The sequence below is a fragment of the Perognathus longimembris genome, chromosome 17 (genome assembly GCF_023159225.1).
Source record: "Perognathus longimembris pacificus isolate PPM17 chromosome 17, ASM2315922v1, whole genome shotgun sequence".
In the NCBI taxonomy this organism is placed as follows: Eukaryota; Metazoa; Chordata; class Mammalia; order Rodentia; family Heteromyidae; genus Perognathus; species Perognathus longimembris.
Window position 1 is genome coordinate 16,568,975 of NC_063177.1, and position 26,345 is coordinate 16,595,319.

General features: G+C 43.2%; 1 protein-coding gene across 1 annotated transcript in view; it reads right to left on the minus strand.

Annotated features, from left to right (window-relative positions):
• Positions 1 to 723: 723 nt before the first annotated feature.
• Rpa1 (replication protein A1) overlaps positions 724 to 26,345 on the minus strand; it is a 60,066-nt gene continuing 34,444 nt past the window's right edge. Inside the window, exons 6-17 of the mRNA XM_048365452.1 lie at positions 24,324 to 24,416; positions 20,706 to 20,838; positions 18,016 to 18,118; positions 16,728 to 16,796; positions 16,304 to 16,496; positions 16,005 to 16,144; positions 15,529 to 15,677; positions 12,630 to 12,762; positions 9,389 to 9,565; positions 5,687 to 5,794; positions 3,005 to 3,091; positions 724 to 1,682 (exon numbers count right to left, since the gene is read on the minus strand). Of these exons, the coding sequence (XP_048221409.1) occupies positions 1,578 to 1,682; positions 3,005 to 3,091; positions 5,687 to 5,794; positions 9,389 to 9,565; positions 12,630 to 12,762; positions 15,529 to 15,677; positions 16,005 to 16,144; positions 16,304 to 16,496; positions 16,728 to 16,796; positions 18,016 to 18,118; positions 20,706 to 20,838; positions 24,324 to 24,416 (1,490 nt within the window). The 3' untranslated portion in view covers positions 724 to 1,577. The remainder of the gene's footprint in view (positions 1,683 to 3,004; positions 3,092 to 5,686; positions 5,795 to 9,388; positions 9,566 to 12,629; positions 12,763 to 15,528; positions 15,678 to 16,004; positions 16,145 to 16,303; positions 16,497 to 16,727; positions 16,797 to 18,015; positions 18,119 to 20,705; positions 20,839 to 24,323; positions 24,417 to 26,345) is intronic.

Sequence of the window (26,345 nt, forward strand, 5' to 3'; positions counted from 1 at the left end):
AGGATGGTGCTTCAAAGCCAGCCAGGGCAGGAAAATCCTTGAGACTCTTCAACTAGTCACCAAAAAGCTCGCAATGGAGGTGTGGCTCAAGTAGTAGAGTACCAGCATTGAGCAGAAAAAGCTAAGGGACAGGCCCTGAGTTCAAGCCCCAGTATCAGCACAAAGACCAAACAGGATGAGACCAGTGAAGGACAGTGGAGTTGGCAGCTGTGAGCCTCGCCAGGCCCTACTCACACCGGTTGGAAGGCAGGCCTGCAGTCGCAGGGGGACCGCAACACTGCCCGTCATAGTGGGATGCTTGGAGAGATGTGCAGCAAATGCCAAGCAGTGGGTTGCAGCAACCCACTAGATAATTAATATGATTAGGAACACACAGAGCAAGCATGCTCTTGCTGACTGAAAAGCCCAGTAGCATAATTACTGTTTTCTTCCTCGCTCACTGTCTGTACACATTTCAAAGCCGGCTTGGTGTTAAGACTGCTGTGTAAACATCAATAAAATCCCAAAGTGCTAGATCATCAGCATTGCTGGGCACAATGGCTTTTTCCTTTTTTGGTGTTTTCATTCTTTGAAAGATGTATTTCAGGGTCCCAAACATTAGTAATCGCAGACTAATCTCTGAGTTTGTAATGAGTTAACATCTCTCCCAAGTGAACATTTATTATGAAGGCTAATTAATTGCTTTCCAGTTACAAGAACCCTTTGCATTCAAAGAAAGTAGGATTCACAAGCAAAGAATATACTGTTTATTAAAACAAAGTAAGGGGGAGACAAGGGGAGCTGCTCTCCCTTCACAATCCTTTCTACTTAACGAGCTTTAATCAAGAAATAAACACACAAATGCAAGAAGTTATGTACAGGTACGAAAAGTGTGCATTTGCCCACCAAAACGCAACATTAATGGAAGTGGAAACTCAAGCAATGCTTTGTAGTCACCCGCATGTCCCCAGGGGACAGCAAGTCAATGCTTATCAGCCATCCTCAGAAGAGACAATTTTGATGAATATCAGGCCCTTCTGACTCAGTCTATTAAATCTATTAAAGCCTGAAGGAAGGGTAGTCTTCAGATACAAAAGATAGGCCTTTGATTAATAATTCTACTCTACTGCCATTCCAGGCATTAACAACCATGTGGCAACTCTAGAAAGAGCAAGCCTCTGAGTTCCAGGAAGATACACTTAATCAACACCTTGGCCCCCATTCCCTCCTCCCAGGAGGAGCCCAAGTGGTGAAGGTGTCAGTACCGGAGAAGCCAAACTCCAGTGACATAATTTACTTCACTGTCTGTACGGAGGATCAATTTCTTGTGACATAATTCTTGAATTCTTAATAAATCTGACAGAAGTCTGAAAACAGAGGGAGAGCCTAGGGGCTACGCTACCTGCCTGCTGACCCCTGGGTCCTATGGTTTATACCACAGTTCTCTGAACTCATTCTTTGTTCACCAAGCGGTACACAGGAGGAAGTGCCAGTCCACCACGAAGAGCCCCCCACCCCGGCCCCGTGTGGCTGACGTGGGGGTGGGAGTCACATGGGGGCAGGAAGTAGATTCCACCTCCCATAAAAGCACGCTCTCTTCACAGCAGAGCATTCTTCCTGATGAGTGTGACTAGCCTCCGGCCATACTCTCTGTAGTCCATGGGCTTCACGTCCATCACGGTGGCCTTAATTCGAGACTCGTCCTTTGAAAAAAGAAAAGCTGGTTGTGAGGGAGGATGACGGCCCCAGCATGGAGCAGTGGTGATAACCCTCTTTGCTTCAGTGGCTTCAACCAGCCCAGCAGGAGGAAACCCATGCTGCATTCAGCTTAGTCATTCCCAAAGAAAACCCTGAGTGGGAGCCAGTCCCAGAATTCCTGGTGCTGGGACAACAGCCAGATCCTCGCTTTGCACATCTTCCCCTCTCGTCCTCAGCTGCCCAACACCCGGAGGCTTAAGATCTCGCCACAAAGCTAACTCTGAAAGCTGTCTTTCCACTGGAGAAACAGCTGAGCCAAGCCAGGTGTTGGTGGCTCACGCTTGTAATCCTAGTTGCTCAGGAGGCCGAGATCTGAAGATCTCGTTTTAAAGCCAGCCCAAGCAAGAAAGTCCAGGAGACTCCTACCTCCAGTTAACTGCCAAAAAGCTTGAAGTGGAGAGAGAGAGAGAGAGAGAGAGAGAGAGAGAGAGAGAGAGAGAGAGAGACCTACCAAGAGGAACTAAGGTGTGAAAGCACAAGCCATCCCCGCAGCTGCAGGGGGGCTGGCAGAACCCTGGCTCCTCTCTGTCTCCAGGGACTGTGCAGTGTCTTTGGAAACAGACAAGAGTGATGCCCAGTGGCTGTAGGGGCCACCAGTGTGGGGAAGGGGATGGAAGCAGGGTGGAGCTGATACTTACTAGTGTGGTTAAAAGCAAAGCTTGGAAGTCAGGCTGGCTGGGCAGGGCCTGAGCTTGGCTACTAGCTAGTACACGACTGGGCTAAGAGGAAACACAGGTATCCCACAGCGTCCAGTAAACACTGCCCATTCCGACTATCTGCATCCCCACAGACCACGTAAGGAATTCTCAACAGAATTCTAACTCATATCCTGATCTTCAAAACCTAAACTCACAGGCCAAGTAAGTCTGCTCCACACTACATACATTGTCAATTGTCAGTTTATGGGCAAAAAAAAATTTAAAAAAATAAAAAAATAACGTTTATTTTTATTTTTCCGAATTTGAGATAGGGTCTGGCTATGTAGCACAGTCCTCCAACTGCTGTCTCCTATGCTGAGATTACAGGTGAACACACAACTCCCTCCCCAACAATAAAGAAAGTCACAGAGCACTTCTACATGTTCTACATAGTTAGATAAGACACAGAACCTCTAAATCTATTTCCTCATCCGAAAGCAAGGTTCATAATGGCACCTCAATTTGGCATGCAAGAAGGTACTGGAAAATGCTGGAAATGCTGGAAAATGCTGTTTTAGAGGGTGACATTCATCACTACCCCCCACCCCATCCTCAGGAGCCTGACTTACATTGTAGGTCTCCAGTTTGACTCTGATTCTGAAGGTGAAAGTTCGAAAGTTGGCATTCTGGAAAACTTCATCAAATGCCTGCTCATTCTGCAAGAACACATAGAACCCATTGAACAATTTGAACATACCAGTCAGACCTTGCAAAGTCTCACCTCCATGAGCTGAAGCTTCTTAGGAAGGACTAACTTACTGTTTTGTTTTGTTTTGTTTTGTCAATCCTGAGGCTTGAACTCAGGGACTGGGCACTGTCCCTGAGCTTTTTTTTTTTTATCCAAGGACAGAATCCAAGTCCAGAGTTCAAGCCACAGGACTGGCAAAAATAAAACACTCGGGGCTGGGGATATGGCCTAGTGGCAAGAGTGCCTGCCTCATATACATGAGGCCCTGGGTTCGATTCCCCAGCACCACATATACAGAAAATGGCCAGAAGTGGCGCTGTGGCTCAAGTGGCAGAGTGCTAGCCTTGAGCAAAAAGAAGCCAGGGACAGTGCTCAGGCCCTGAGTCCAAGCCCCAGGACTGGCAAAACAAAAAACAAAAAACAAAAAAAAACACTCAAGAATATAGTTTTTCCTTGGTATTTGCAGGGCAGATACCAAAATCCAAAGATGCTTAAGAATTCGTCCACATAAGACACCTGTAGGGGCTGGGAATATGGCCGGGTGGCAAAGTGCTCGCCTCGTATACATGAAGCCCTGGGTTCGATTCCTCAGCACCACATATATAGAAAAAAGCTGGAAGTGGCGCTGTGGCTCAAGTGGTAGAGTGATAGCCTTGAGCAAAAAGAAGCCAAGGACAGTGCTCAGGCCCTGAGTCCATGCCCCAGGACTGGCAACAAAAACAAAACAAAACAAGACTCCTGTAGACTTTATATCCTCTGGAGGACTCAAATACTCAATACAATGTAAATACCACCCAAGCAGTTGTTATACTGTACTGTTTGTTTACAGGAAAAACATCTGTACATAGCCAGTACAGGTATAATTTTCCCTCCAAATATTTCTTTTTTTTGTAATCTATTTATTAATTAAACAAAAAAATTTTGACAAGGTGTTGTGCAAAAAGGGTACAGTTACATAGTAGGGCAGTGTGTACATTTCTTGTGATATCTTACACCCTGTTTTTCTTTCCCTTCCCTAGGTCAGGTAGACATATATACAATACACAATGTACAAGAACACATACAGTAGCCATGTGGCCTACACTCAAGAAAATTCGCCTAGGGCTTTAAATGTAATGTCAACATTAGACAATATGTCGACAGTACCTCCAAATATTTCTGATTCATAGCTGGTTGAATCTGTAGGACTGGTGGTTGCTGGGCTGGAGGGGGGTGGGAGGAACAGGAAAGGAACTGCGATTTTTATTTATTGTCTGTCATGGGACTTGGGTGTTGTCCCTGAGTTTCTTTTGCTCAAGGCTAGCACTGTACCACTTGAGCCACAGCACCACTTCTGGCCTTTTCTGTTTATGTGGTACTAAGAAATTGAACCCAGGGCCTCATGCACACTAGGCAAGCACTCTACCACTAGGGAATTTATTTCTTGCGATTCTGCTGCATCAGGCTCCTGAGTAGCTCAGACTACAGGCATATACCTCCATGCCCAGCTAAGCTAAGTATTTGGCAAGTACTATGGAGCCTGCAAATGGGTCTATCATAGGGACTCACTCCTTTTTATAGAAGTTATCTAACAAAACAAATGAACAAACAAAAGAAAACCCAAAAAAGCCATTCTATGGATTTTCAATATGTAAATAAAACAATGTATTAAACCTTCAGAAAACTATGCCAGCTGCCATTATTCGTACAGATTAGGGAAGCGTGGATGCACACTCCAAGAGCATGATGGTTCCTGAGGGAAGTTTCCACACGTCCTCATTCACCAGCCGTAAGAACAGTCAAATATAATAAGCCCATAAAAAATCCTGAAAGGCTGCCTTTAGCCTTAAAATCTGATAGGAAAATAGAGAACCAAACAAAACAGATAAAAGATGCTATCACAATTTAAAGTCAATTCCAGTTATTTCTACAAAAGGACTTGGTTGAGACAATTTTCAGAGATCTTACGAATAGAACCAACCAGACAGAACTGAGGACAGAAAAGAGTAAGAAAAATACCAGCAGCCAATTCTTATTTCTCTGTGGCCTAAACCAATTTGGAGAAAATGGGGGAAAAGGAACACTGTGTATAAATAGGTCCCAATTTTCATGGCCTAGAAAATAGAGCTTTTAGCTGATTTATCTCTACTTTCTCAATTAAATCAATCTAGTAGATAAAAACGAAATGACTTAGATACTGTGATTCAAGCCTGTCATCCTAGCTACATGGGAGGTGAGACTAGAGGATAGTGGCTCATGGACAACTTGGCATTAAAAAAAAAAAGTTTGAAGATGGGTTCATATCTGTAATCCTAGATACTGAGGAGACTGAGATGTGAGGATTGTGGTTTAAAGCCAGCAGCTGGTGCAGGCAGGAAAGTCCATGAGACTCTCACCTCCAAGTAACCAGCAAAAAGTCACAAGTGAAATTATAGATTAAGTGGTAGAGCACCAGCCTTGTACGGAAAAAGCTAAGGGATGGTGCCCAAGCCCTGAGTTCAAGTTCCAGTACTGGCACAATCAGACCAATACATTCAGAGCTTAAGCAGAGAGCTCCTAAACTATGGTGAAGTAGGCAGCTGACCTTCTCTTTGAGTTCCCCAAGGTAAGCAGTATTCTGTCCAAGGATCGCTTCAGCTGACTCCTGGAAACAAGTCACCCATTGATTCTCTTGAAAATCAGCAATGTTAGCCTAAGAAAAAACACAACTTTGTTACTGCAACAAAGACACAATAATAAGGAGACATGCTAAGGGGAATGGGAGATCACTTTTCTCCACTCATTAAGATAACTTACATGGGGACAATATATTACCACTATATACACATACAGCCCCTGATGTCTGGTGGCTTGACCTCATGATATTCCCGCAGTATATGCAAAAGGGCTCCCCACCAGTCTGTTTTTCACTTTTAGTATTTCCACAAGACATTCAACACTTTACTATAAAACAGGCATTGTGCCAGAGGATTTTGCCAACTGTAGGCTATGCAGGTGCTCTGAGCACACTTAATGTAGGCGAGGCTGAGCAAGGATGTTCAGTAGGTTATGGGCGTTAAACTTTTCACTTACATCTTCAACTTACAATGGGGTTACTGGACATGTGCACTACATTCTTTCTAAAAATGGTGGCAGAGATCAAGGGAACAGGTTTAAAATGTAATCTGGTGGATGTCTGATTTCAGATCTCTATGGAAACAGAGGCAGAATCCAGGCACGTCTGATTTAGTGGCCCCTCCAGACACAACAGATTTTGCACTAAAGATTTTGAATACGCCTCTGTCAGGATGGGTCCCCTGAATTTGACATTTACTTCTTTTTTGGGGGGGGGGGCTCTCTCACTATAATAGCTCAGGGTAGCTTTGAACTTGTGATATTCCTGCCTCAGTATCTCAGGTGCTGGGATTACAGGTGTGTGGCACCACACTTGGTACTGGTCCTCTGTATTTTAAACTGTGCATTTTCCTGCCACACACAAGAAGCTCCTTGATGGCTCTAAATTACCAGTGAACAACCCAAACAATTTTAGAACCAGTGCTAAAGGGCTTTGCCAGCCACTGAATCTACCTAACAGTAGAAACGGGCAATCAAATGTCCCCAACTGGACATATGGCATAAAACTAAATTGGGAAGGGTAAAGAAAGTAGATTTTCAAAATTTCAGTTGCTGAGTAAAAGACAGTATAGAAATGAAGGTGATGGGTTTTTTGGGTTTTTTTTGGTCTTTGTTTTTTTGCCAGTCCTGGGCCTTGGACTCAGGGCCTGAGCACTGCCCGTGGATTCTTTTTGCTCAAGGCTAGCACTCTACCACTTGAGCCACAGCACCACTTCCAGCTTTTTCTATATATATGATGCTGAGGAATCGAACCCAGGGCTTCATGTATACAAGGTAAGCACTTTACCACTAGGCCATATTCCCAGCCCCAGTGATGGTTGTTTTTAGAGGTATCATTTTGATAATTGCATTTTTCACATTCATGGAGCTTTGAATATAGGATGTTATGGAAATAAGGAGATAAGCAAAGTTAAAAGGGGGGAGGAGGGAGTGAGGGACAAGGTAACAAACAGTATAAGAAATGTATCCAATGCCTAACGTATGAAACTATAACCTCTCTGTACATCAATTTGATAATAAAAAATAAAAAAAAATAAACCCAAACCAAAAAAGAAAAAGAAAAGTTAAAAGCACCGACAAACTCAAGGTAATGATGGCTCATACCGAAACCACCAGTATTTGAGCATGCATCAACAGAGAACAGCAGAGACACAGACACAGAAGTTCAAATAACACAGCTGGGCAGGGAATTCCACTACTGAGCACCAGTGGAATTAACCATCTACAATGCTTTTCTTCATCTTAATTGGATGAAAGCTTATAGCTTATAAAAAATAAAGCTCTTAAGTAATTTAGTCATTTCCTGATGACTCACCATTTAGGACAATTAGAGTTTACAAAGAATAGGTGTAATCCTTCTTTTTAAATATAACTATTATTAAGGTGTTGTAGCAGAAGGGTTACCATTTCATAAGTCAGGTAACGGGTGTGACTCTTTTTGGACAATGTCACTCTTTCACTTCTCCCCAATTGCCCCCAAATCCCTTTTATCTATCTATCTATCTATCTGCCAGTCCTGGGGCTTGAACTCAGGGCCTGAACACTGTCCCTGGTTGCTCAAGGCTAGCACTCTACCTCTTGAACCACAGCACCACTTTTGGCCTTTTGTTTATGTGGTGCTGAGGAATCAAGTCCAGGGCTTCATGCATGCTAGGCAAGCACTCTACTGCTAAGCCACACTCCCAGCCATAAAAATAATTCTTTAAATTTTTTTATATCAAGAGCTGAGAGTAGTGGTGCACACCCTTTATCATAGCAACTCGGGAGGCAGAGGCAGTTGGACCATGAGTTTGAGATCCTATCTCAAAAACAAAAGGGCCAGGAGTGCAGCTCAAATGCAAGAACATTTGCTTTAAGCTGGAAGCCTTGGGTTCAATTCCCAGAACTAAAAGAACAACAACAACAAAAAGACCATCTAATTATAAGAATATTCATTGCAGGAGGGGAAAAAAAAAAGGAAACTATAGAAAAGTATACTGAAGAAAATAAAGAACCAACCAGAAATAACCACTAGCAACAATCTGGTCTGGTATTCCTTCTCCCAGTCTGGTTCTATCTATGAATATCCCTCAAACCACAGAAAACAGACTCGTTAGTATTTTCTATCTGCAATGAATAAAGTCTGAGTCTTTACTTATGTCATTTAGTAGTCTTCATAAGCAAAGTTTTCAAATACTGTCAAATAGTAAGTGGTAAATTCAAAGGCCTTCACAATGTTGATAGTTGCTCAACAAAGGAATTAGCAGAGCAGGAGGGACATGGGAATTGTATCCAACCTTCTAAAATAAATAGCAGCGTGACAGACAGCTTTATATAGCTGTGACATCTCTAGTTATTTCTTTGGAATAAATTTCCTCCAGCTGGTTACGGTGTCAAAAAATTTAAATACTTTTAAGCCTTCTGATATATTATTGCCAAAGCACCTTCTAGAAAAATAGACGAGTGCCCTTTCTTGCATCTTTATCTTTTAGTTACTATCACTAAAAGTATACCTTTCGTTTGAAAGGCTTCTGAAACCACCACAACAAAAAATCTTTACAGTGCAAAAAGTTACAACACTACCTCACATTCCAATGTTGGAGTAACAATGCACCTGTAAAAAAAGAACTAGATATAGGCATATCTAGATACATGTGCTTAAATAACTTAGAGTTTTAAGTGCTGTCTATGTGCAGTTACTGCTCTCCAGAAATAGCATTTCAAATGTGAATGCCACCAATGTTGTAACTATATAGCATGAGCAGAAATTGGCCAGGGTGCCAAGATGCTCATGCCTACAATTCCAGATACTCAGGAGGAGGTTGGTATTGGAGGACCATGGTTCAAAGCCAGCCTGGGCAGCAAAGTCTGTGAGACTCTCATCTCCAATTAAATTAAAAAGCTGGAAGCAGAGCTGTGGCTCAAGTGCTAGAGCACAAGCCATGAGCAAAAACAGCTCAGGAATAGTATCCAGACTGAGTTCAAGTCTCATAACCAGCACAAAACAAAACCAAAAACCCCTTTCAGTAGCAGGTCAGCCATTCAGGTGGTGCAAGGCCCTTACTTCTTCATGCTCTCATCCACAAGCTCCCCACCACAAAACATTCTGGTGCTACTGATGTAACCCCAGAGCCTGGCATATGATAGGGTGCCAATAAACATGCCAGAGCTTTTCATCTCTCATACTACGTACAGACAAGATCATGCGGTATTTGAAGTTAGGAAATTCCCGGTCACACTTCTCGCAGCGGTAAAGGCCATTCTGCTGGTCAATCACTTTCTTATTGCAGTCCTGAGATGGACAGGCTTGGTACATACAGTTCTCTTTGCGAAGATATATCACTGTGGCCACAGAGCTGAAATAGTCTGCCTTTGGAAGAAGAAGAGAGGGAAAATGTGAGAACCATACCTGCACTCAGGGCTGGAACCAGATGGGGCTCAAAGCTGTCCTCACACAGAGGTGTCAAGTACCTCCGTGTGTTCCTGTCCTAATCTCACAAAATGAGGATGGGAACCATTTATTCTGCAGAATAGCATGCGCTAAGTACAAACCCGGAGAGGAAATAAACCAAATTCTAAAGTACAAAATTCCTTCTTAATAAGAGTTAATTCAAGCCAGGCACAGGTGGTTCATGCCTAAATCCTAGATAATTGGAAGATTGAGATGTGAGGATTGTGGTTTGAAGCCAGTCCAAGCAGACATATCTGACAGACTCTTATTTCCAGTTAACCAGCTAAAGGCTAAAAGTGAAGGTGTGGCTCCAAGTGGTAGTGTTGGGCATGAGTGAAAAAGCCAATCAAGTACTAGTAAGAGCATGCATTAAAAAAAAAAAAAAAAAAAAAAAAAAAGCAGCTAGGCAGTGGTGGCTCCCGCCTATAATCATAGCTACTTAGGAGGTTGAGATCTGAGGATCCCAATTCAAAGCCAGCCTGGCAGCCTGGGCAGGAAAGTCCACCAGACTCTTACTTCCAACTAGCAAAAAGCCAGAGGTAAAGCTCAGGCTCACGTGGGAGAATCTCAGCCTTCAGCAGAAAACAAAGGGATAGCACGCAGGCCCTGAGTTTAATCACCACTACCATCATACACACAAAAAAAGTCTAGAGGATTTACTATTCCTCCCACTCCCCACACTAAAACTAAGGTCAGTGATTTATACATCATTCATCTAGAAACATAGCTGGATAATTTATTATGCCGCTTCAGGCCTGATAAGCCATCCGGTCATAATCTCTTCTGCAATTCCTCAAAAACCTGTTGTGGGACATGTGATAACATGTGGATGGAAGCAGATGGCTTTGTTCCAATAAAACTTTACTGACAACAAGCAGTTGGCCTTGTTTGCCAATCTATGATGGGAGCCACCAAATTGATCAGAACACAAAAATGTCTATGAATGAAGATTTGTGCCTTCTAAGTGGGGAAATCACTGACTAAATTGTGTTTTGGGCTTTTTGTGGATATTGGTTTTGACTTTTAACCCTCTCCTGAGTTCCCAGAGCTTTTAAAATTTATTTTTACTATTTTTTTTGTATCTTCAAGTAGCTCAACAAAGGAGCTACCATTCAACAAACCAGTTTATGAATATATCTTGCTCAATGTCATCCCATCATTTTTTCCCTCCCATAACAACCCACCCTCTCCACTCAATTTTCTTAATTTTGTAGGATATCTACTGAATATTATGACTGAATTCTCCCCCTTCTCTTCATTCTTCTACTCCCCTCCACTTGACCTTCCCCCACATCTTTCAAGTACAGATTTTCTGGTGTTCATTTTGTTGTACTGTGTACTGTGGTTAGTTTTTCTAAGGAATTAAATTTAAATTCCCCTCTGCAAATACCATATTTCAGTTAATACATTTATAAATTATTTCTAGCTTCTATATACAAGAGAAAACATGTGTCCTTCATCTCTCAGAATTGTTTTAATTTGTGTTTGATATCTCCAGGCAGTGGTTGCAGAGGCAAAACAAGGTGAACGCTTAAACGAATCTGGACTACTTCCCAGTTTAGAAGGTTCTAGGGCCAGGGATGCAGCTCAGTAGTAGAGTGCTCACACAGCACCCATAAGGCCTTGGGTTCCAACCTCAGCACTACCAAATAAAACAAAAGGAAAAAGAAAGCTCTAGAGAAAACCAGGCACTGGTGGCTCACACCTGTAACCCTAGCTACTCAGGAGGCTAAGATCTGAAGACCACTGTTCAAAAGCAGCCAGAGCAGAAAAATCTGTGACTCTCATCTAAAATAAACTACTCAGAAAAAGATGGAAATGGAGCTGTGGCTCAAGTGCTAGCCTTGAGCAAAAGAAGCTCAGGAACAGTTGCAGGCCCTGAGTTCAAGCACCAGGACTGGCAAACAACAACAACAACAACAACAACAACAACAAAAATCCTCTAGAGAAAGTAAGTCTCTTAGGAGAATGCCCAGTTTTCCTGTATTTCCAGGTTGGGTCCAGACTCAAGGCATGACTTGGTCTAGGTGCAGACATGCAGAAAGTCTAGGTACTCAATATGCCCCATTTCTTATCACATGCTGTCTATCTTTAGATCAAGAGAGAAAATGGGTGGCAAGAGAATGAGAAGAGTGGCTGCTTGTATGACAGGAGAACACAGACCTATCCCATGTTTAATTCTCGGGATGCTCTATAAAAGCATTGTGAGCTGCTGTTGATGACAGTGATGGATAGGGATGTACTGTGAAATCAGACAGTAAGGAATAAAACCTGCATTGTATATGCTGACAGCAAGGGATCAGGGTGCATCAAAAGAAACAAATGATTTGAATATGTAAACCATTTATTTAAATATTCAAATGACCCAACCCGCTGACAGAACACAGGTTAGGTCAAGACAGTAGGAGGGTCGTCCCACACATACTGACAACTACACTGTAACTAAAGCCAAATACCAGTCTGTCCCCAGCAGCCTGTGGCCTGTTGGGGCTGCAGAACATGAATGGAAACTGGCTGATGCTCAACACTGAGCCTGAATGATTCTCCACTTAAAAAAAAATAAAAGTCCTTGTAGGGGCTAGGGCTCAAGTGGTAGAACCCCCGTCTGGTAAGCATAAAGCCCTGAGTTCAAACCTCAGTACCACAAAAGAAATAACGCCTTTGTGGCAGGTGAGCACTTTGATTTGTAGGAACAACTAGAAAAGTAATACGAACCTGAAGTCAGTGTACAATGTAGTTATAATACAGGGCTCAGGCATTATCAGTTTCTTGAGATCCTCTGAGCCTTCACATTTTTGTCTTAACCCAGGGAAGGGCTACAACACACTCCTGTGAGCCAGCACTGGCCCACTAGGCCATGCTCTGGACAAAGTCCCAGGTAAGAATGAACACCTGACAGCTGCTATCACAAACCACATCTCAAAATTCAGCCCTCTGTACACTTTGCATGCTTTTGTGGACAAAGTGAGGAATGTGAAAATACCTTGTCACCCTGGCCCAGGTTCTCCAATTTAGCCTCATACAAAGTTTTCCAGTTGGTGTTGCTCCCTCCTGTTCCTCCACCCCTTTGATCAGAGATGGAAACACCATCTAAAGCTTGTCCTTCTGAGTCAAACCTGAAAAAGTAAATCATAAGGACCATAGGGACTTGATATTTATATTTCTCAAAACATGCTTGTTTCTACATACTAGATAAGGGCATCTACTCCCACCAGCTTTCCTATCCATCCTGTCATGTGAGCTCAAGCTAGTATTATCTGTTTTACGTTAGTCTAAGGAAGAAAGCGCTCTTTCCTTTTATCTCATTTGCTTTGATGCCCCCCAGTGGTTAAGACAATCAGTGCCAAAGTGCCATAGCCCCCTCCCTCAACTACTACCGCACAGGAAGAACTGCCAGGATTGAGGCCTAAAAATAGCAACTGGGAAAGTCAACAATAGTAAGCTACAATGTGGAGCTCTGGTACAATCCTTTGTATTACTAATGCTCATCTCAATTGCAGCTGCATTGTGTGCACCTGTTTTGTACATCAGCTTAGAACTCACCTTTGCTCATGGCTGGTGTTCTACCACATGAGCCATGCTGCCAGTCCAATGATTTTGTTGGTTAATTGGGGATGGGATGGGTCTCACAGACTCGGTGTGGTTCAAGGGGTAAGAGTTCCAGCTGAGCAAACAGCTGCATTTTTTTTTTTTTTGGCCAGTCCCGAGGCTTGAACTCAGGGCCTGAGCACCGTCCCTGGCTTCTTTTCCTCAAGGCTAGCTAGCACTCTACCACTTGAGCCACAGTGCCACTTCTGGCCTTTTCTATTTATGTAGTGCTGAGGAATTGAACCCAGGGCTTCATGCATGCTAGGCAAGCACTCTACCACTAGGCCACATTCCCAGCCCAAACAGCTGCATTTTTATCCTCACTGAAATGATTGGAACAAAACAGAAAATACATTGTAAAAAGTTAGTCAAAAGTATTTCCACAGTGGAAAATCTTTAAGGCCCAATACAGAATCCAATTGACTTATTATATAACCTAAAGTAATCTATCAGAAGGCATTATCTATATTTTTTATAGATTTGTCTCCTTATCAAGATTTTACTTATGTCAATATTAAAGCCAAATTAATCTGTATTAAATTATTGCTAACATTGGTTATACTTCTTGGCCACCTATCAGTTGACATGAAAGAAAGGCCAGGGAGAGGGAGGATTAAGAACATACTTGTGGGGGCTGGGGATATGGCCTAGTGGCAAGAGTGCTTGCCTCGTACACATGAGGCCCTTGGTTCAATTCCCCAGCACCACATATACAGAAAATGGCCAGAAGTGGCGCTGTGGCTCAAGTGGCAGAGTGCTAGCCTTGAGCAAAAAGAAGCCAGGGACAGTGTTCAGGCCCAGAGTCCAAGCCCCAGGACTGGCCAAAAAGAACATACTTGTGACAGAATGGTCAGCCTGAGATTAAAAACATGCCTAACATCACTGCAATAGTGGCTACCTAAAAGCTAACCACACACAGAACAAGCTTCCTAAAAACAGAGCATCCAGCAGAATAGATGCTGCCCTAAGCCGCAGACAATTACCTTCGCATTCTGTCAGGTAAGCGGCTAAATCCGTCACAGAGGCACAGCAAGGTCCATAAATCTGTTTCACCACTACTAGCTACACAAGTTTACGGTTTCAAAAACTCCAAGGAGACATTTGCCACCACAGACAGCTCATCAGGAGTCAGCAGAGCAAGGAGAGAGGCAGCCCTTCTTACAATAAAAATTTTACTTTGTTAGAGCCAAGATCTAAACATCGCTAATCCTTGCCTGTGTGGGGTGGTGTGTGCTGAATTTTTCTTTGATCAATGACAAGTTATTTTGTTCAGGGCATGGGCATGTCTTTTTATGTTGCCTGGCACCCAGTTACTGACAGTGAAATACGAACACCGTAATGTGGGCACACAATTAACTGGGGGTTGTGTTCCAGACAAAGGCTGGAAGAAAACCAAGCAAAACCAAACAAAAGTCCTGGTTATTTCTGGTCAGACTATAATAGGCCCTGCCGGATACTGCAATGCCAGCTTCCAGAATAGTTAAATAGAAGAATGGCATAAGTGACGTGAACATTTCTATAGAGGGATCAGAAACTGTTAAAACACCAGTGCTATTGGTTGACCTAAGACTCAAAACAAGTATGAAATACAAGCTCATTCTTGAGTCACTTAAACCCAAAGCCCCAGTTGGAAACCAACACATGTCCCCATGTGACTATAACTATACAAATTATTTAAGCTTGGGCTTGTTAAAAGTGTTTTCCCTGACCACATAAATTCTTATATACCATGTTTCAGGCTGAAGTGCTTTTTTAAGGCAGAGTTTTAATGCCTTAAAAAGCTAGATATGGTGAGAGATTTTAACAGGCTTTCCTCATCCCCTGAGTGCTTTGAGAATAACAATATAATGGCAACAAAAGCCCATTGTTCCCACCCCACTTTATCAGAGTCCAGTGAATACACATTAGAAGATGTGACCTACACCAGAGGCTCAACAGAGTAAGAAAGCACATTCTTCCCCTACAGCTCAAAAGATGCCCTCAGCATACATCCTGCATCACCCCACTGCTAAAGCCCCTCCATACCCTGCTTTGCCAGGCTCGAGGTCAGTATGTAGCACTGACATTCTAATAGCCTCCTCTGACTCTCCAGGTTTGTCGTGGGATTACAAGCATGTCACTTTAAGGACTTTAAAGCCATCTTCTCAGAAGGCATAAATAAAGCCTCCAAGAAAAAAGAACTGTTTCGTTCAGTTAAGCCTTCTGCTTGGTTGAGAGCTCCTACACTGATGGTATGCAACTCTTCTCAAAGCCCAGGCTCATATAAGCCTTCGGTTTAGCCCCATAAAACTTACCATCCACGCAACTTATAGGCCTCTGGGATGTCAGGATTCATAATGATAGTGCTTGAAGACAGTACAGAGAGACTCCGCCCACCAAAATCAGAGACTCTGGCCCCTTTGATGGCTATTACAGGCTGTCTAGAACCATCAAACTTGTCCGCCTGCAAAACAAACACCAAACATATCCAAGTGTCACTGGCAGGAATAACAAGAAAGTTATTAGTACAATGCATATTAATCCATGCATATGGAATCTATACAAGATAGACCTCACATTCAAGAAACTGCTCAGAGATAGCATGACAACTAATCTATCATTACCTTCCTAGAGAGTTACAAGGAAAAACATTTTACTACAGAAAGCTGGAATCATAGCATATCTCCTAAAAAGTTGTCAAGTAATTACCAGGCAACTCAACCCTTCACCCCAGGCAAACCCAGGATAGGACAAGGCACCTGGAGTCTTTGAGCTCAGTTCTAGTACTTACATCTTCCCCCCACAGAGTAGCAGTCACCACTTTCCCCGACATGTCCATCAGATAGACATTCCTCTTAGCAACTTCCCTGTTGTTAGATTTGATTGTGATCTTAGTGGCATCTTCATAATTCTTGCAGACCCCAAGTATGTCTAAAACACAGGCACAATGCTTCAGCAGGAGTGGTCAAAGTTTCTCTCTCATGACATGAGCAAAGGTTGAATGACAAGCACAGCAAGTCTTGCTCCTCCCTACACACTGAAAATAAACTAATCCCCACTCTTCTCTTCTGGCCTCAAGCCTGGACTTACCTACAAGCGAGTCTTTAGACTTGTTCTCTAAGTCACCAATCCCTGTGAAATCAAACTGAACAGTGGGCAAGTGATGATCATCTTCGCAGGGCACAACAGAAGTCTCATTGTTGAAGGTCATCTCATAGTCATTTTTAACAGCTGAGAACTGTTTGTTAGCGATCTTCAGGGTTCCTTTTGAGAAATAATACACCTGCAAAAGAGGCCAAGCCATGGGATGAGTGATAGTCCGCCACATCCAAAAACTACTTAGGCAGATTGGGAGTGTGGCTCAAGTGGTAGAGCATCTGCTTACTAAGCACACAGCCTGAGTTGAAATGGCGGGGGGGGGGGGGGTGGATTTTATTGGACAAGACTCCATTCTCCCCCTCTCCCAGTTCTCACTGTTCCATACAACCGTGTCAGACCTCCAACCCAACCATACCTTATTCACTTCAATAAGGGGGAAGAACTTGTCCACTTGCTCATTGAAAGCAGTAGCTCTGATTTCACCCTGCAGAAGCAAGCCAGAGCAGGTTAGGAATGTGGCATTTGACATCCGTGTTTGAGTAGTGAAAAGCAGGCCACATTAGCATCAAGATGACATCTCTGGGGGCAGTAGCATAAGCGTAAAGGGGACCTGTGAGAGGGCTGTAGACATCCCAGAAACCCCCATCTTACAGCTACACTTTCAGCTCTCATAACACAGGAGAGGATCAAGTAGCCAAGTTCGTAATCATATTTAATTAACCTTAAGTTGGAAAGAAAACAAAAGAAAAAAAAGGACAGGCTTAATATTATAATAAAAGCCTCCTGTTCCAGATTGAGTGACATGACCAAAGCCCACGGGGCTGTGCAGAACCCGGGTGACTCAAGCAGCCTTCCTCTTGCTTGCCACCTGAGCGACGGATAATTTCACACTCAGGGGCCGCTGCCAAAAAATGTTCTAACAAGTCATGCTTTCATGTTGCTTCTGATTTGATTTTCACTTTTACTTTTCTGTCAAGCAATATGTTAGAGATAGATGAGGAACTTAAATAAAGGACTGAAATATTTAGCCCACTGCAGATTAGAAGGACAATTTGTAGAAAATGAGGTTCTGGTACTGATTTTACCATCACAATTAAACATCCTAGCTGCTCAGGAGGCTGAGATCTGAGGATCACAGTTTGAAGTCAACCTGGGCAGAAAGGTCCATGAAACTCTCATCTCCAATAAACCACCAAAAATCCAGAAGTAGAGCTATGGCTGAAGTGGTAGAATGCTAGCCTTGAGCAAAAAAGCTAAGAGACATAGTCCAGGCCCTGAGGTCAAGCCCAATACTAGCATAAATTAAAAAAATCAAGGAAACAAGCAAGCAGATAAAGAGATTCTGTAGGTCAGATCTCACTTCCCTAAGACCAACCTTTGTGCAAATGGCCACTGCCTTCTCCTGCTGGGGTCAAAGCCCACTCTGTCCATCAGCAGCCAGCATATTTCAGGGTTGTAACTATGCTTCCAGCAATCAAGACAACTCTGAATTCTCCCACCCATGAGGCTCTCACACATACAGAAAGCTAATTTCTATCACTACAAATGCTTTCCTTTAAGACTGAGGATCTTATTTATAATGGCTAACCCTCTGCCTCCAGTAAGCATGAAAGGATTTCATCTTTTCAGCTTCAGAAGCTTGCAGAGCCCAGGCTGCTTCATGGAGCCCAGCTCCGTGACCTCCCCACCTGGCACATACTCACACTTTCATCCACAAGTTCTAGAGAGAAAAGCTTCCCTTCCCCCCGGGAATTGCTCCAGGTACGGATCTGACTTTTGTTGGTGACACGAGCACAAATGGTCCACCTAAATAAAAACAAATAGGGGATGCTAGTGTTGGGAGTCTTCCTTACTTGACTACAGATCAGGTAAGAAAATATTTTCCCATGGTCCTTCTTATCTTACACATATTTCATTTGTCAGTTACCTGTATTTTAATCCAGCTAATTAAAAGCCTAGATGACATTCAGGCATGACAGTTTACAGAATAAGCAAACAGTGAAACTTACAAGGTGATTTAATACTAACTCATTCTCCTGTCAAATACGTAAATTTATAAACTCTCTTCCTTCTCCAAAACCCATCACCAAGGCAACAATGTCCCCTAAATGAAAGGTTCTATGCTACACACACACACACACACACACACACCACACACACACACCCCCAGTTACTCCAGCAATTATATTCTGCCACTATTTTCAATTATGGGAAATGATATAACTAGTGTCAAACTTGTCTCAGAAAATCTCTAATGCATGCTGAGTATGAATCTAAGCCTACATTCAGAACATGGCACTTGTGGGCCACTAAAGAAAAACACACTGATGCTGTATACCTTAGAGGCCACTGAAAAAGGAGGCCCAAGAACCAAGGTCCAGGTCTATGCCCATCTTGAGGGCACGTGCTGGACACACTGGTTAACTTACTTTAGTTTCACCAGGAAATGATCATCCCTATACTGCCAAGTACTGGAAGAATGAACAAAAATATACTTGAAAAACTCACTAGTTGGGTGTCAGTGGCTCATGTCTGTAATCTTAGCTACTGAGGGGGCTAAGATTTGAGGACCATAGTTTGAAGCCAGTCTGGGTGGGAAAATCCTCGACTCTCCCAATTAACCACCAAAAAGCCAGAAGTATAGCTGTGTCTCGTGGTAGAGTGATAGTCTTGAGTACAAAAGCTCAGAGACAGAACCCAGGCCCTGAGTTCCAGCTCCAGCTCCAAGATCTCTATCTCCCCCACCCCCTCACTATTTTCTAACAGTCTAAGATTTATGAAAAACAAAACAAATAAAAAATCCTGATATAGAAGAAATACAGATTTAGGGTATAGCTAATGTGGTTTATACAAACGGTATAGATTATCTTAGTCAAACTAAATCACAGTAACAACTTTTAGACTTTGAGTCATTTATGTATGAGATTAAATGCCTTCTGAATTAGGAAATATTTATTTTTATTCATAAGCCTATCAACTATCTAAGCAGTAAATATTTTTATTTTAAATTCTTCAAAAAGTAATGAAATGGGCTGGGAATGTAGCCAGTGGTAGAGTGCTTGCCTAGCATACATGAAGCCCTGGGTTCGAGTCCTTAGTTCCACATAAATAGAAAAAGCTGAAAGTGGTGCTGTAGTTCAAGTGGTAGAGTGCTAGTCTTGAGCAAAAGCAGCTCAGGGATAGTGCCTAGACCCTGAGTTCAAGGCCCAGGACTGGAAAAACAAACAAAAAAAGCAACGAAATCCTAGTGGTCTCCACTCCCACTCCCTCTCCTTCTCCCTCCTCTCCCCTCCCTTTCCCTTTTACATTTCTTTCCTATTCTCTTCTCTTCTCTCTTTCTACCCCCACCCCCACCCCCACCCCCACCCCTGGTCATCACAGGGCTTGAATTCTGGGCCTGGGCACTGACCCTGAGCTCTTCAGCTCAAGGCTAGCATTCTACCACTTGAGCCACAGCACCACTTCCAGTTTTATGGTGTTTAACTGGAGATAAGAGTCTCATGGAGGGGCTGGGAAAGTAGCTTAGTGGTACAGTGCTTGCTTAGCACTCCTCAGTACAACATATGCAGAAAAAAAAAGCCAGAAGTGGGGCTGTGGCTCAAGTGGTAGAGTGCTATAGCCTTGAGCAAAAGAAGCTCAAGGACAGTGCCCAGGCCCCAAGTTCAAGCCCCAGGACTGGGGGGAAAAAAAGTCTCATGGATTTTCCTGTCTGAGCTAGTGTTGAACTGCGATCCTCAGATCCCAGTCTCCTGAGTAAGCTAGGATCATGGGCATGAGCCACTGGCACCTGGTTCGGTTCTATTTTTTCCTTTTTTTTTTTTTGGCCAGTCCTGGGGCTTGGACTCAGGGCCTGAGCACTGTCCCTGGCTTCTTCCCACTCAAGGCTAGCATTCTGCCACTTGAGCCACAGCACCACTTCTGGCCATTTTCTGTGTATGTGGTGCTGGGGAATTGAACCCAGGGCCTCATGTATACGAGGCAAGCACTCTTGCCACTAGGCCATATCCCCAGCCCTATTTTTTCCTTTTCTAAAAGAATTTTTTTTGTGTTAGACCTGGGGATTTGAACTCAAAGCCTCACTCTTGCTTGCTTTCACTCTTGGTTGGTGTTCTAACATAAGCCATGCTTCCACTTCCAGCTTTTTGCTAGTTAACTGGAGATAAATGCCTCTCAGATTTGTCTGCTTGGGCTGTTTCGTACTGTGATCCTCAGATCTCAGCCTCCTGAGTAGCTAGGATTACAAGCAGGAGCCACCAGCACCAGGCTTTTCCATTCTTTCTTTTTTCTTAAACAGAGGTTGAAGAAAAAAAGGAACCCATTCAAGGTGATAATGACCCTGAAGTTAACATAAGAACCCATGGTAATTGTGCACTTGGCCGAAGTAACAATTCACCTGGACTGGTAAGGGGTGAGGCTGGCAATCGGCACCACTTTGGACTGTGCTCCCCCAGAAGGGTATGAGAGGCCAGCTCCAGCAGGTTTTCCAAATGTCTTTGAGGCACCATAAGTCTTAGATACAGTGGAACCTTTACAAATAAACACACACAACAAAGGACAGTCAGTATTCTACTTAGCTTTTATAGTAAATTTTACAATTATTCTCATTACTGAGATGCCTGGTGAGGCAAACTTTCGATTTCAGTATCCAGATATGGAGGGAAGCAGAAGGCCAGGAAAGCAATCTAGAATGAGGACGGGGTACAGAGGAAACCATAATTACATGGGTTGACTTAAGCCCTGAGGGTCAAAATAGTGATGATAATGAATCTGCACTGCTCTTTCTCAGGTCCATCCTGTGAATCTTTTCTCTTGCACCAATGGGCACAATAATGGGGCAGACAAAAAAGATTAACTTTCTTGACTGGGAAAACTGATAGCAAGTCTGTAGGTTCCTAAGAAGAAGAAAAGCAGGGAGGTTGGGAAGATGGCCTAGTATTAGAGTGTTTGCCTCATATATATGAAGCCCTGGGTTCCGTTCCACAGCACCACATAAACAGAAAAAGCCAGAAGTGGCGCTGTGGTTCAAGAGTAGAGTGCTAGCCTTGAGCAAAAAGAAGTCAGGGACAGTGCTCAGGCCCTGAGTTCAAGCCCCAGGACAAGGAAGGGGGGAGTGGGGGAAGAAGGAGAGAGGGAGAGCAGGAGGTGGCACATGTAAGACCCTGTGCTGGATTCTCTACCTCTAAAAGGAAAAGGAAAAGTGTGGCTATAAGGGACTTGAGAGGATGGATACTGGTGGGAAACTATGTCTATCACCACCAGATAATCTCAAAGAACTGTCATTGGATAGAGAAATCTAGAAGGAAAGCTGTCAGTGGTATTTAGTAGGGAACCAAGGGCAAGATTCAATGTTTAGTCAAGGCTGTATGTAGGTAGGCCACTATGACCTGCTATCTCTAAGCTCTACAGTGGTGCTGCTCGGACTTTCCTGCCCAGGCTGGCTTCAAACATCAATCCTCAGCCTCCTGAGTAGGTAGGATTACAGGCATGAGCTACCAGTGCCTGGCTATTTCTCTCTCTCTCTCTCTTTCTGTCAAGAAGATATTTTCTGGGGCTGGGGATATAGCCTAGTGGCAAGAGTGCCTGCCTCGGATACACGAGGCCCTAGGTTCGATTCCCCAGCACCACATATACAGAAAACGGCCAGAAGCAGCGCTGTGGCTCAAGTGGCGGAGTGCTAGCCTTGAGCGGGAAGAAGCCAGGGACAGTGCTCAGGCCCGGAGTCCAAGGCCCAGGACTGGCCAAAAAAAAAAAGAAGATATTTTCTTACACCATGAAGTTTAGGAAACACTAACTGATCTTTAAAACAAACTTCACCTGGGTGCTGGTGGCTCAAGCCTGTAATCCTAGCTACTCAGGAGGCTGAGGTCTGAGGAACAAGGTCCAAAGCCAGACCAGGTAAGAAAGTCCATGAGACTCTTATCTACAATTAACCACCAGAAAACTGGAAGTGGTGCTGTGGCTCAAGTAGTAGAGCACTAGCCTTAAGTTGAAGAGCTCAGCAAAAGTGCCCAGGCCCAGAGTTCAAGCACCACAACTGACCCCCCCCCCCAAAAAAAAAGAAGTACATATATATAATTATATATAATAAAATAAATCAATATAATTCAAGAATAAAAATGTGAATCTGTGGAAGAAAAAGGAATAATGTATGTACTATTTGTATTTTTAGCTTAAAGAAGGGGCTTTTAAATTCTTAAGCATTTTACTTTTACTCTTTAGCATTTTAGATAATCTAAACGGTATATAGCTTGAGAGGTGCCTAAGTAGTCTGACTCTTATTACAGATAAAAGATACATAGCCATCATGCAAGGTAGATTAAAAACAAAACAAATAAACAAAAAACAGTGGGGGAAGTTTCACAGAAACAATTAGTGACGCCTTAACCTTGCTTTCTCAGAACCTTGCATTGAAAAATAGATGAAGGAAAGAGAGAGGAGGCGTATGTGATGTTATGATAGAAAATTAGTCTCTAAAAATAAATCCAACCACATCTTACAAATCATTATTTTCAATGGTGGCTTCTAGGTCAAGAGGTTCCTAAAACAAAGTCCAGAAAGTAAACAAAATGATTCCATCTGGAGTTCCCTGAACCTGCTGCAGGGAAAGTTGAAAGAAATGATTTCTCATCCAAGGGGCTGAAAAGGAGAACCTACGAACAATAGAAATGACGTTAAGCAAAGAATAAACACCCCCAAAAGCCCAAATGGAAAACTTGGAGAAAGAAATGCAGAATTAGTAAAGAGGATTCTAGTCAGTTAAAAGGTGAGAATTTAAAAGGTATGCAAATTCACAGAGCATGTAAAAAGATGTGAGAAATACTAGAAAAGTATATTGTGATAAAGGAAGTATTAAGTATCTCTATTGGGGTGGCAGTAGTGAGTTTGAAGTCAGGGCCTTACACTTGATAAGCAGATAGTCTACCTCCCACTCCTCCCTCCCACTCCTTTTCACATTGCTTTTTTTCTTTTCTTTTCTTTTGCCTGGGCTCATGCCTAGCTATTTGTTGAAAAGTAGCTTCAATTTGAGGTTGGCCTAAGATTACAATCCTCTTGACCTCAGCCTCCCAAGTAGCTAAGATTACAAGTATGTGTTGTTAGTGCTCTCCATTTTTTTGCTAGTCTTGGGTCTTGAACTCAGGGCCTGAGCACTGTCCCTGGCTTCTTTTTGCACAAGGCTAGCACGCTACCTCTTGAACCACAGTGCCATTTCCAGCCTTTCCTGTGTATATGGTGCTGAGGGATCGAACCCAGGTCTTCATGCATGCTAGGCAAGCACTCTACCACTAAGCCACATTCCCAGCCCCAGTGCTCTCCATTTTTTTAGGCACATAAAAATTGGAATTATTCGCCAGCCACTGGTGGCTCACACCTGTAATTCAAAGCTACTCAGTAAGCTGAGATCTGAGGATTGAGGTCTCATGGGAAAGTCCATGAGACTTTTTTTTTTTGCCAGTCCTGGGCCTTGAACTCAGGGCCTGAGCACTGTCCCTGGTTTCATTTTGCTCAAGGATAGCACTGTGCCAACTTGAGCCACAGCACCACTTCTGGCCTTTTCTATATATGTGGTGCTGAGGAATCGAACCCAGAGCTTCATGCATTCGAGACAAGCACTCTTGCCACTAGGCCATATTCCCAGCCCGACTTTTTTTTTTTTTTTTTGGCCAGTCCTGGGTCTTGAACTCAGGGCCTGAGCACTGTCCCTGACTTTTTTATGCTCAAGACTAGCACTCTGCCACTTTAGCCACAGTGCCACTTCTGGGTTTTTCTATGTATGTGGTGCTGAGGAATCAAACCCAGGCCTTCATGTATACGAGGCAAGCACTCTACCCACTAGGCCATATTCCCAGCCCATGAAACTCTTATCTCCAATTAACTACCAAGAAAGTCACCACATGGAGCTGTGGCTCAAGTGGAAGAGTGCTAAAGTTGGAATTATTCTTTGCAGTTCCATCACGAGTGCCATTTTGAAAAGACACTGGTCTCTGACACACATAATCTGGTGGCACCATACCAGTTCCTGAGCTCCCATTCTGTTGCTGGGGCTTGCTGACCACCGGGCTGGCTGTCGAGACTGCAGAAGGCACAACTTGCTGTTGTCCGTGTCCTGGAGATCAAAAGCAAAGGCTATTTTATTGCAAATTGAGTTAAGAGGTTGAAACTTAAATTGAAGAAATACTTTGGAGAAGTGTCCATTTTTACATTTCTCATGGGTCAGAATCAGGCTGGGGCATCAGAATTAGAATCAGGCCAGACGTAGGGAATTTGCCAGACTCCTTTTTTTTTTATCTAGAAAAGGTCGGGCTCCTTTTTACCTTTCAACCTGCTTATAATTGATACGCTTTTCAGTTTTAATGAGGTTCTCCCCTAAAGCCTTGCCCATTTCTCCTAGAAGAACCTACAGGAAAGTCACTGAGCTGAAATCTGTGACACGACCACGATTTCCATAGCAACAAATCGATGTCATCAACAGTATCGTGCGTTCATGGCAGGATCTATCAGGAGAAAAAGCTGGGTGGTAAGGAAGACCTAAAAGCAGTTCAATTGTCTCTGAAGTGCTCCTGCTTCAAAGAAAAAGGAGCCGTTCAGAAAGGATTCTACCCTTTCCCTCCCAAACAAAGCAACCTTATTTTGCAGCTGACAGCTGGTAGAAATGAGAGTTGAAAGAGTCGTAGGTAGCGTGAAGTGCCAGTGAACTGTCACAGCAGGGAGAGATGAGAATGGAGTTCAGAGGCAGCCGTGTCAAGGAAACAGGAAGATTAAAGGGAAAGGAGGGGAAATGAACACATCTCTCAAGCAGAAAATAAGAAATGCCATACTATAGACTATATTTGCCTCTCACTCTTTATATGAACGTTTATGAAGCCTAAGAACGTTAAAATCATAAAAGATACCTCATGCTTTAAAATAATAAACTTAGGGAACCTGATTTCATCTCTGTGATTGGCTTGCAAGTCAACCCCATCTGTGCTATTCACTGAAAGCGCTTGCACGTACGCGTGCGCACACAAACAAAAAGCTCAACATGAGGTCAACATGGGTACACACACACACACACACACACACACACACACACACACACACACACACAGAATCCAGTGTCCTAAACATTAAAAACAGCGAGCATACCTAGGAAAATTCCCCACCTGCCACCCTGTCTTTGCCTCCCCAACTGCTGAGTTCAGGTCTCCTGCTGGGCTTCCTCGATCCTAACTCACCTGGGCATGATATGGACTGATTTAATTTACTTCTGCCAATATTGCTTTTAAGTGGCACTGTTAAATGAGACATAACTGTGCCATGAGAGTAAAATTAATTTAGCATAAAATTAAAAAGATTAAATAGAACTGTTTATTTTTTAGTTCCTCCTATGGAGAGAAAAACTGAGATACCTTATTTACATAGAAAAAGGGCTCAGATTATAAACAATGAAATTTTTGTGTTTACTTTTCAGCTTTCCATTATCTCCGAATTTACAATGCGTCATAAGAAATCATATGGGAGAACTATCTCCCCTGACAATGTGTCTTGTGAAGAGCGTTTTCAATTCTTAAGTGAACCTTTTTTAATAAACAGTAGGGAAAAGATGAGTTACTCAGTAAATAGTATTGAAGCTAAGTGGTTGGGGGGAAAATCCTGTCTTTACCTGTTTCATAAAGTATATTCAAAAGAAGAGATAAGATTTAAAAACTCAAAAATGGAACCATTAGGAGTATACATATAAACTCGGCACCAGTGACTCACACCTGTAATGCAAGGTACTCACGAGGTGAGATCTGAGGATCACGGCCCCAAGCTAGTTTGGGCAGAAAAACATGAGACTCTTATCTCCAATTAACTAGTCAGAAGTAAATGCCAGAAGTAAAGCTGTGGTTCAGACTGCCAGGCTTAAATGGAAAAAGCTAAGGGACAGGACTCAGGTCCAGAGTTCAAGCCCCAGCACTAACACAAAAACCCAACAACAACCTCCTCCTCTTCCCCCCAGACAGACATTGGTGGCTCATGCCCATCTATAATCCCAGCTACTCACCAGGCT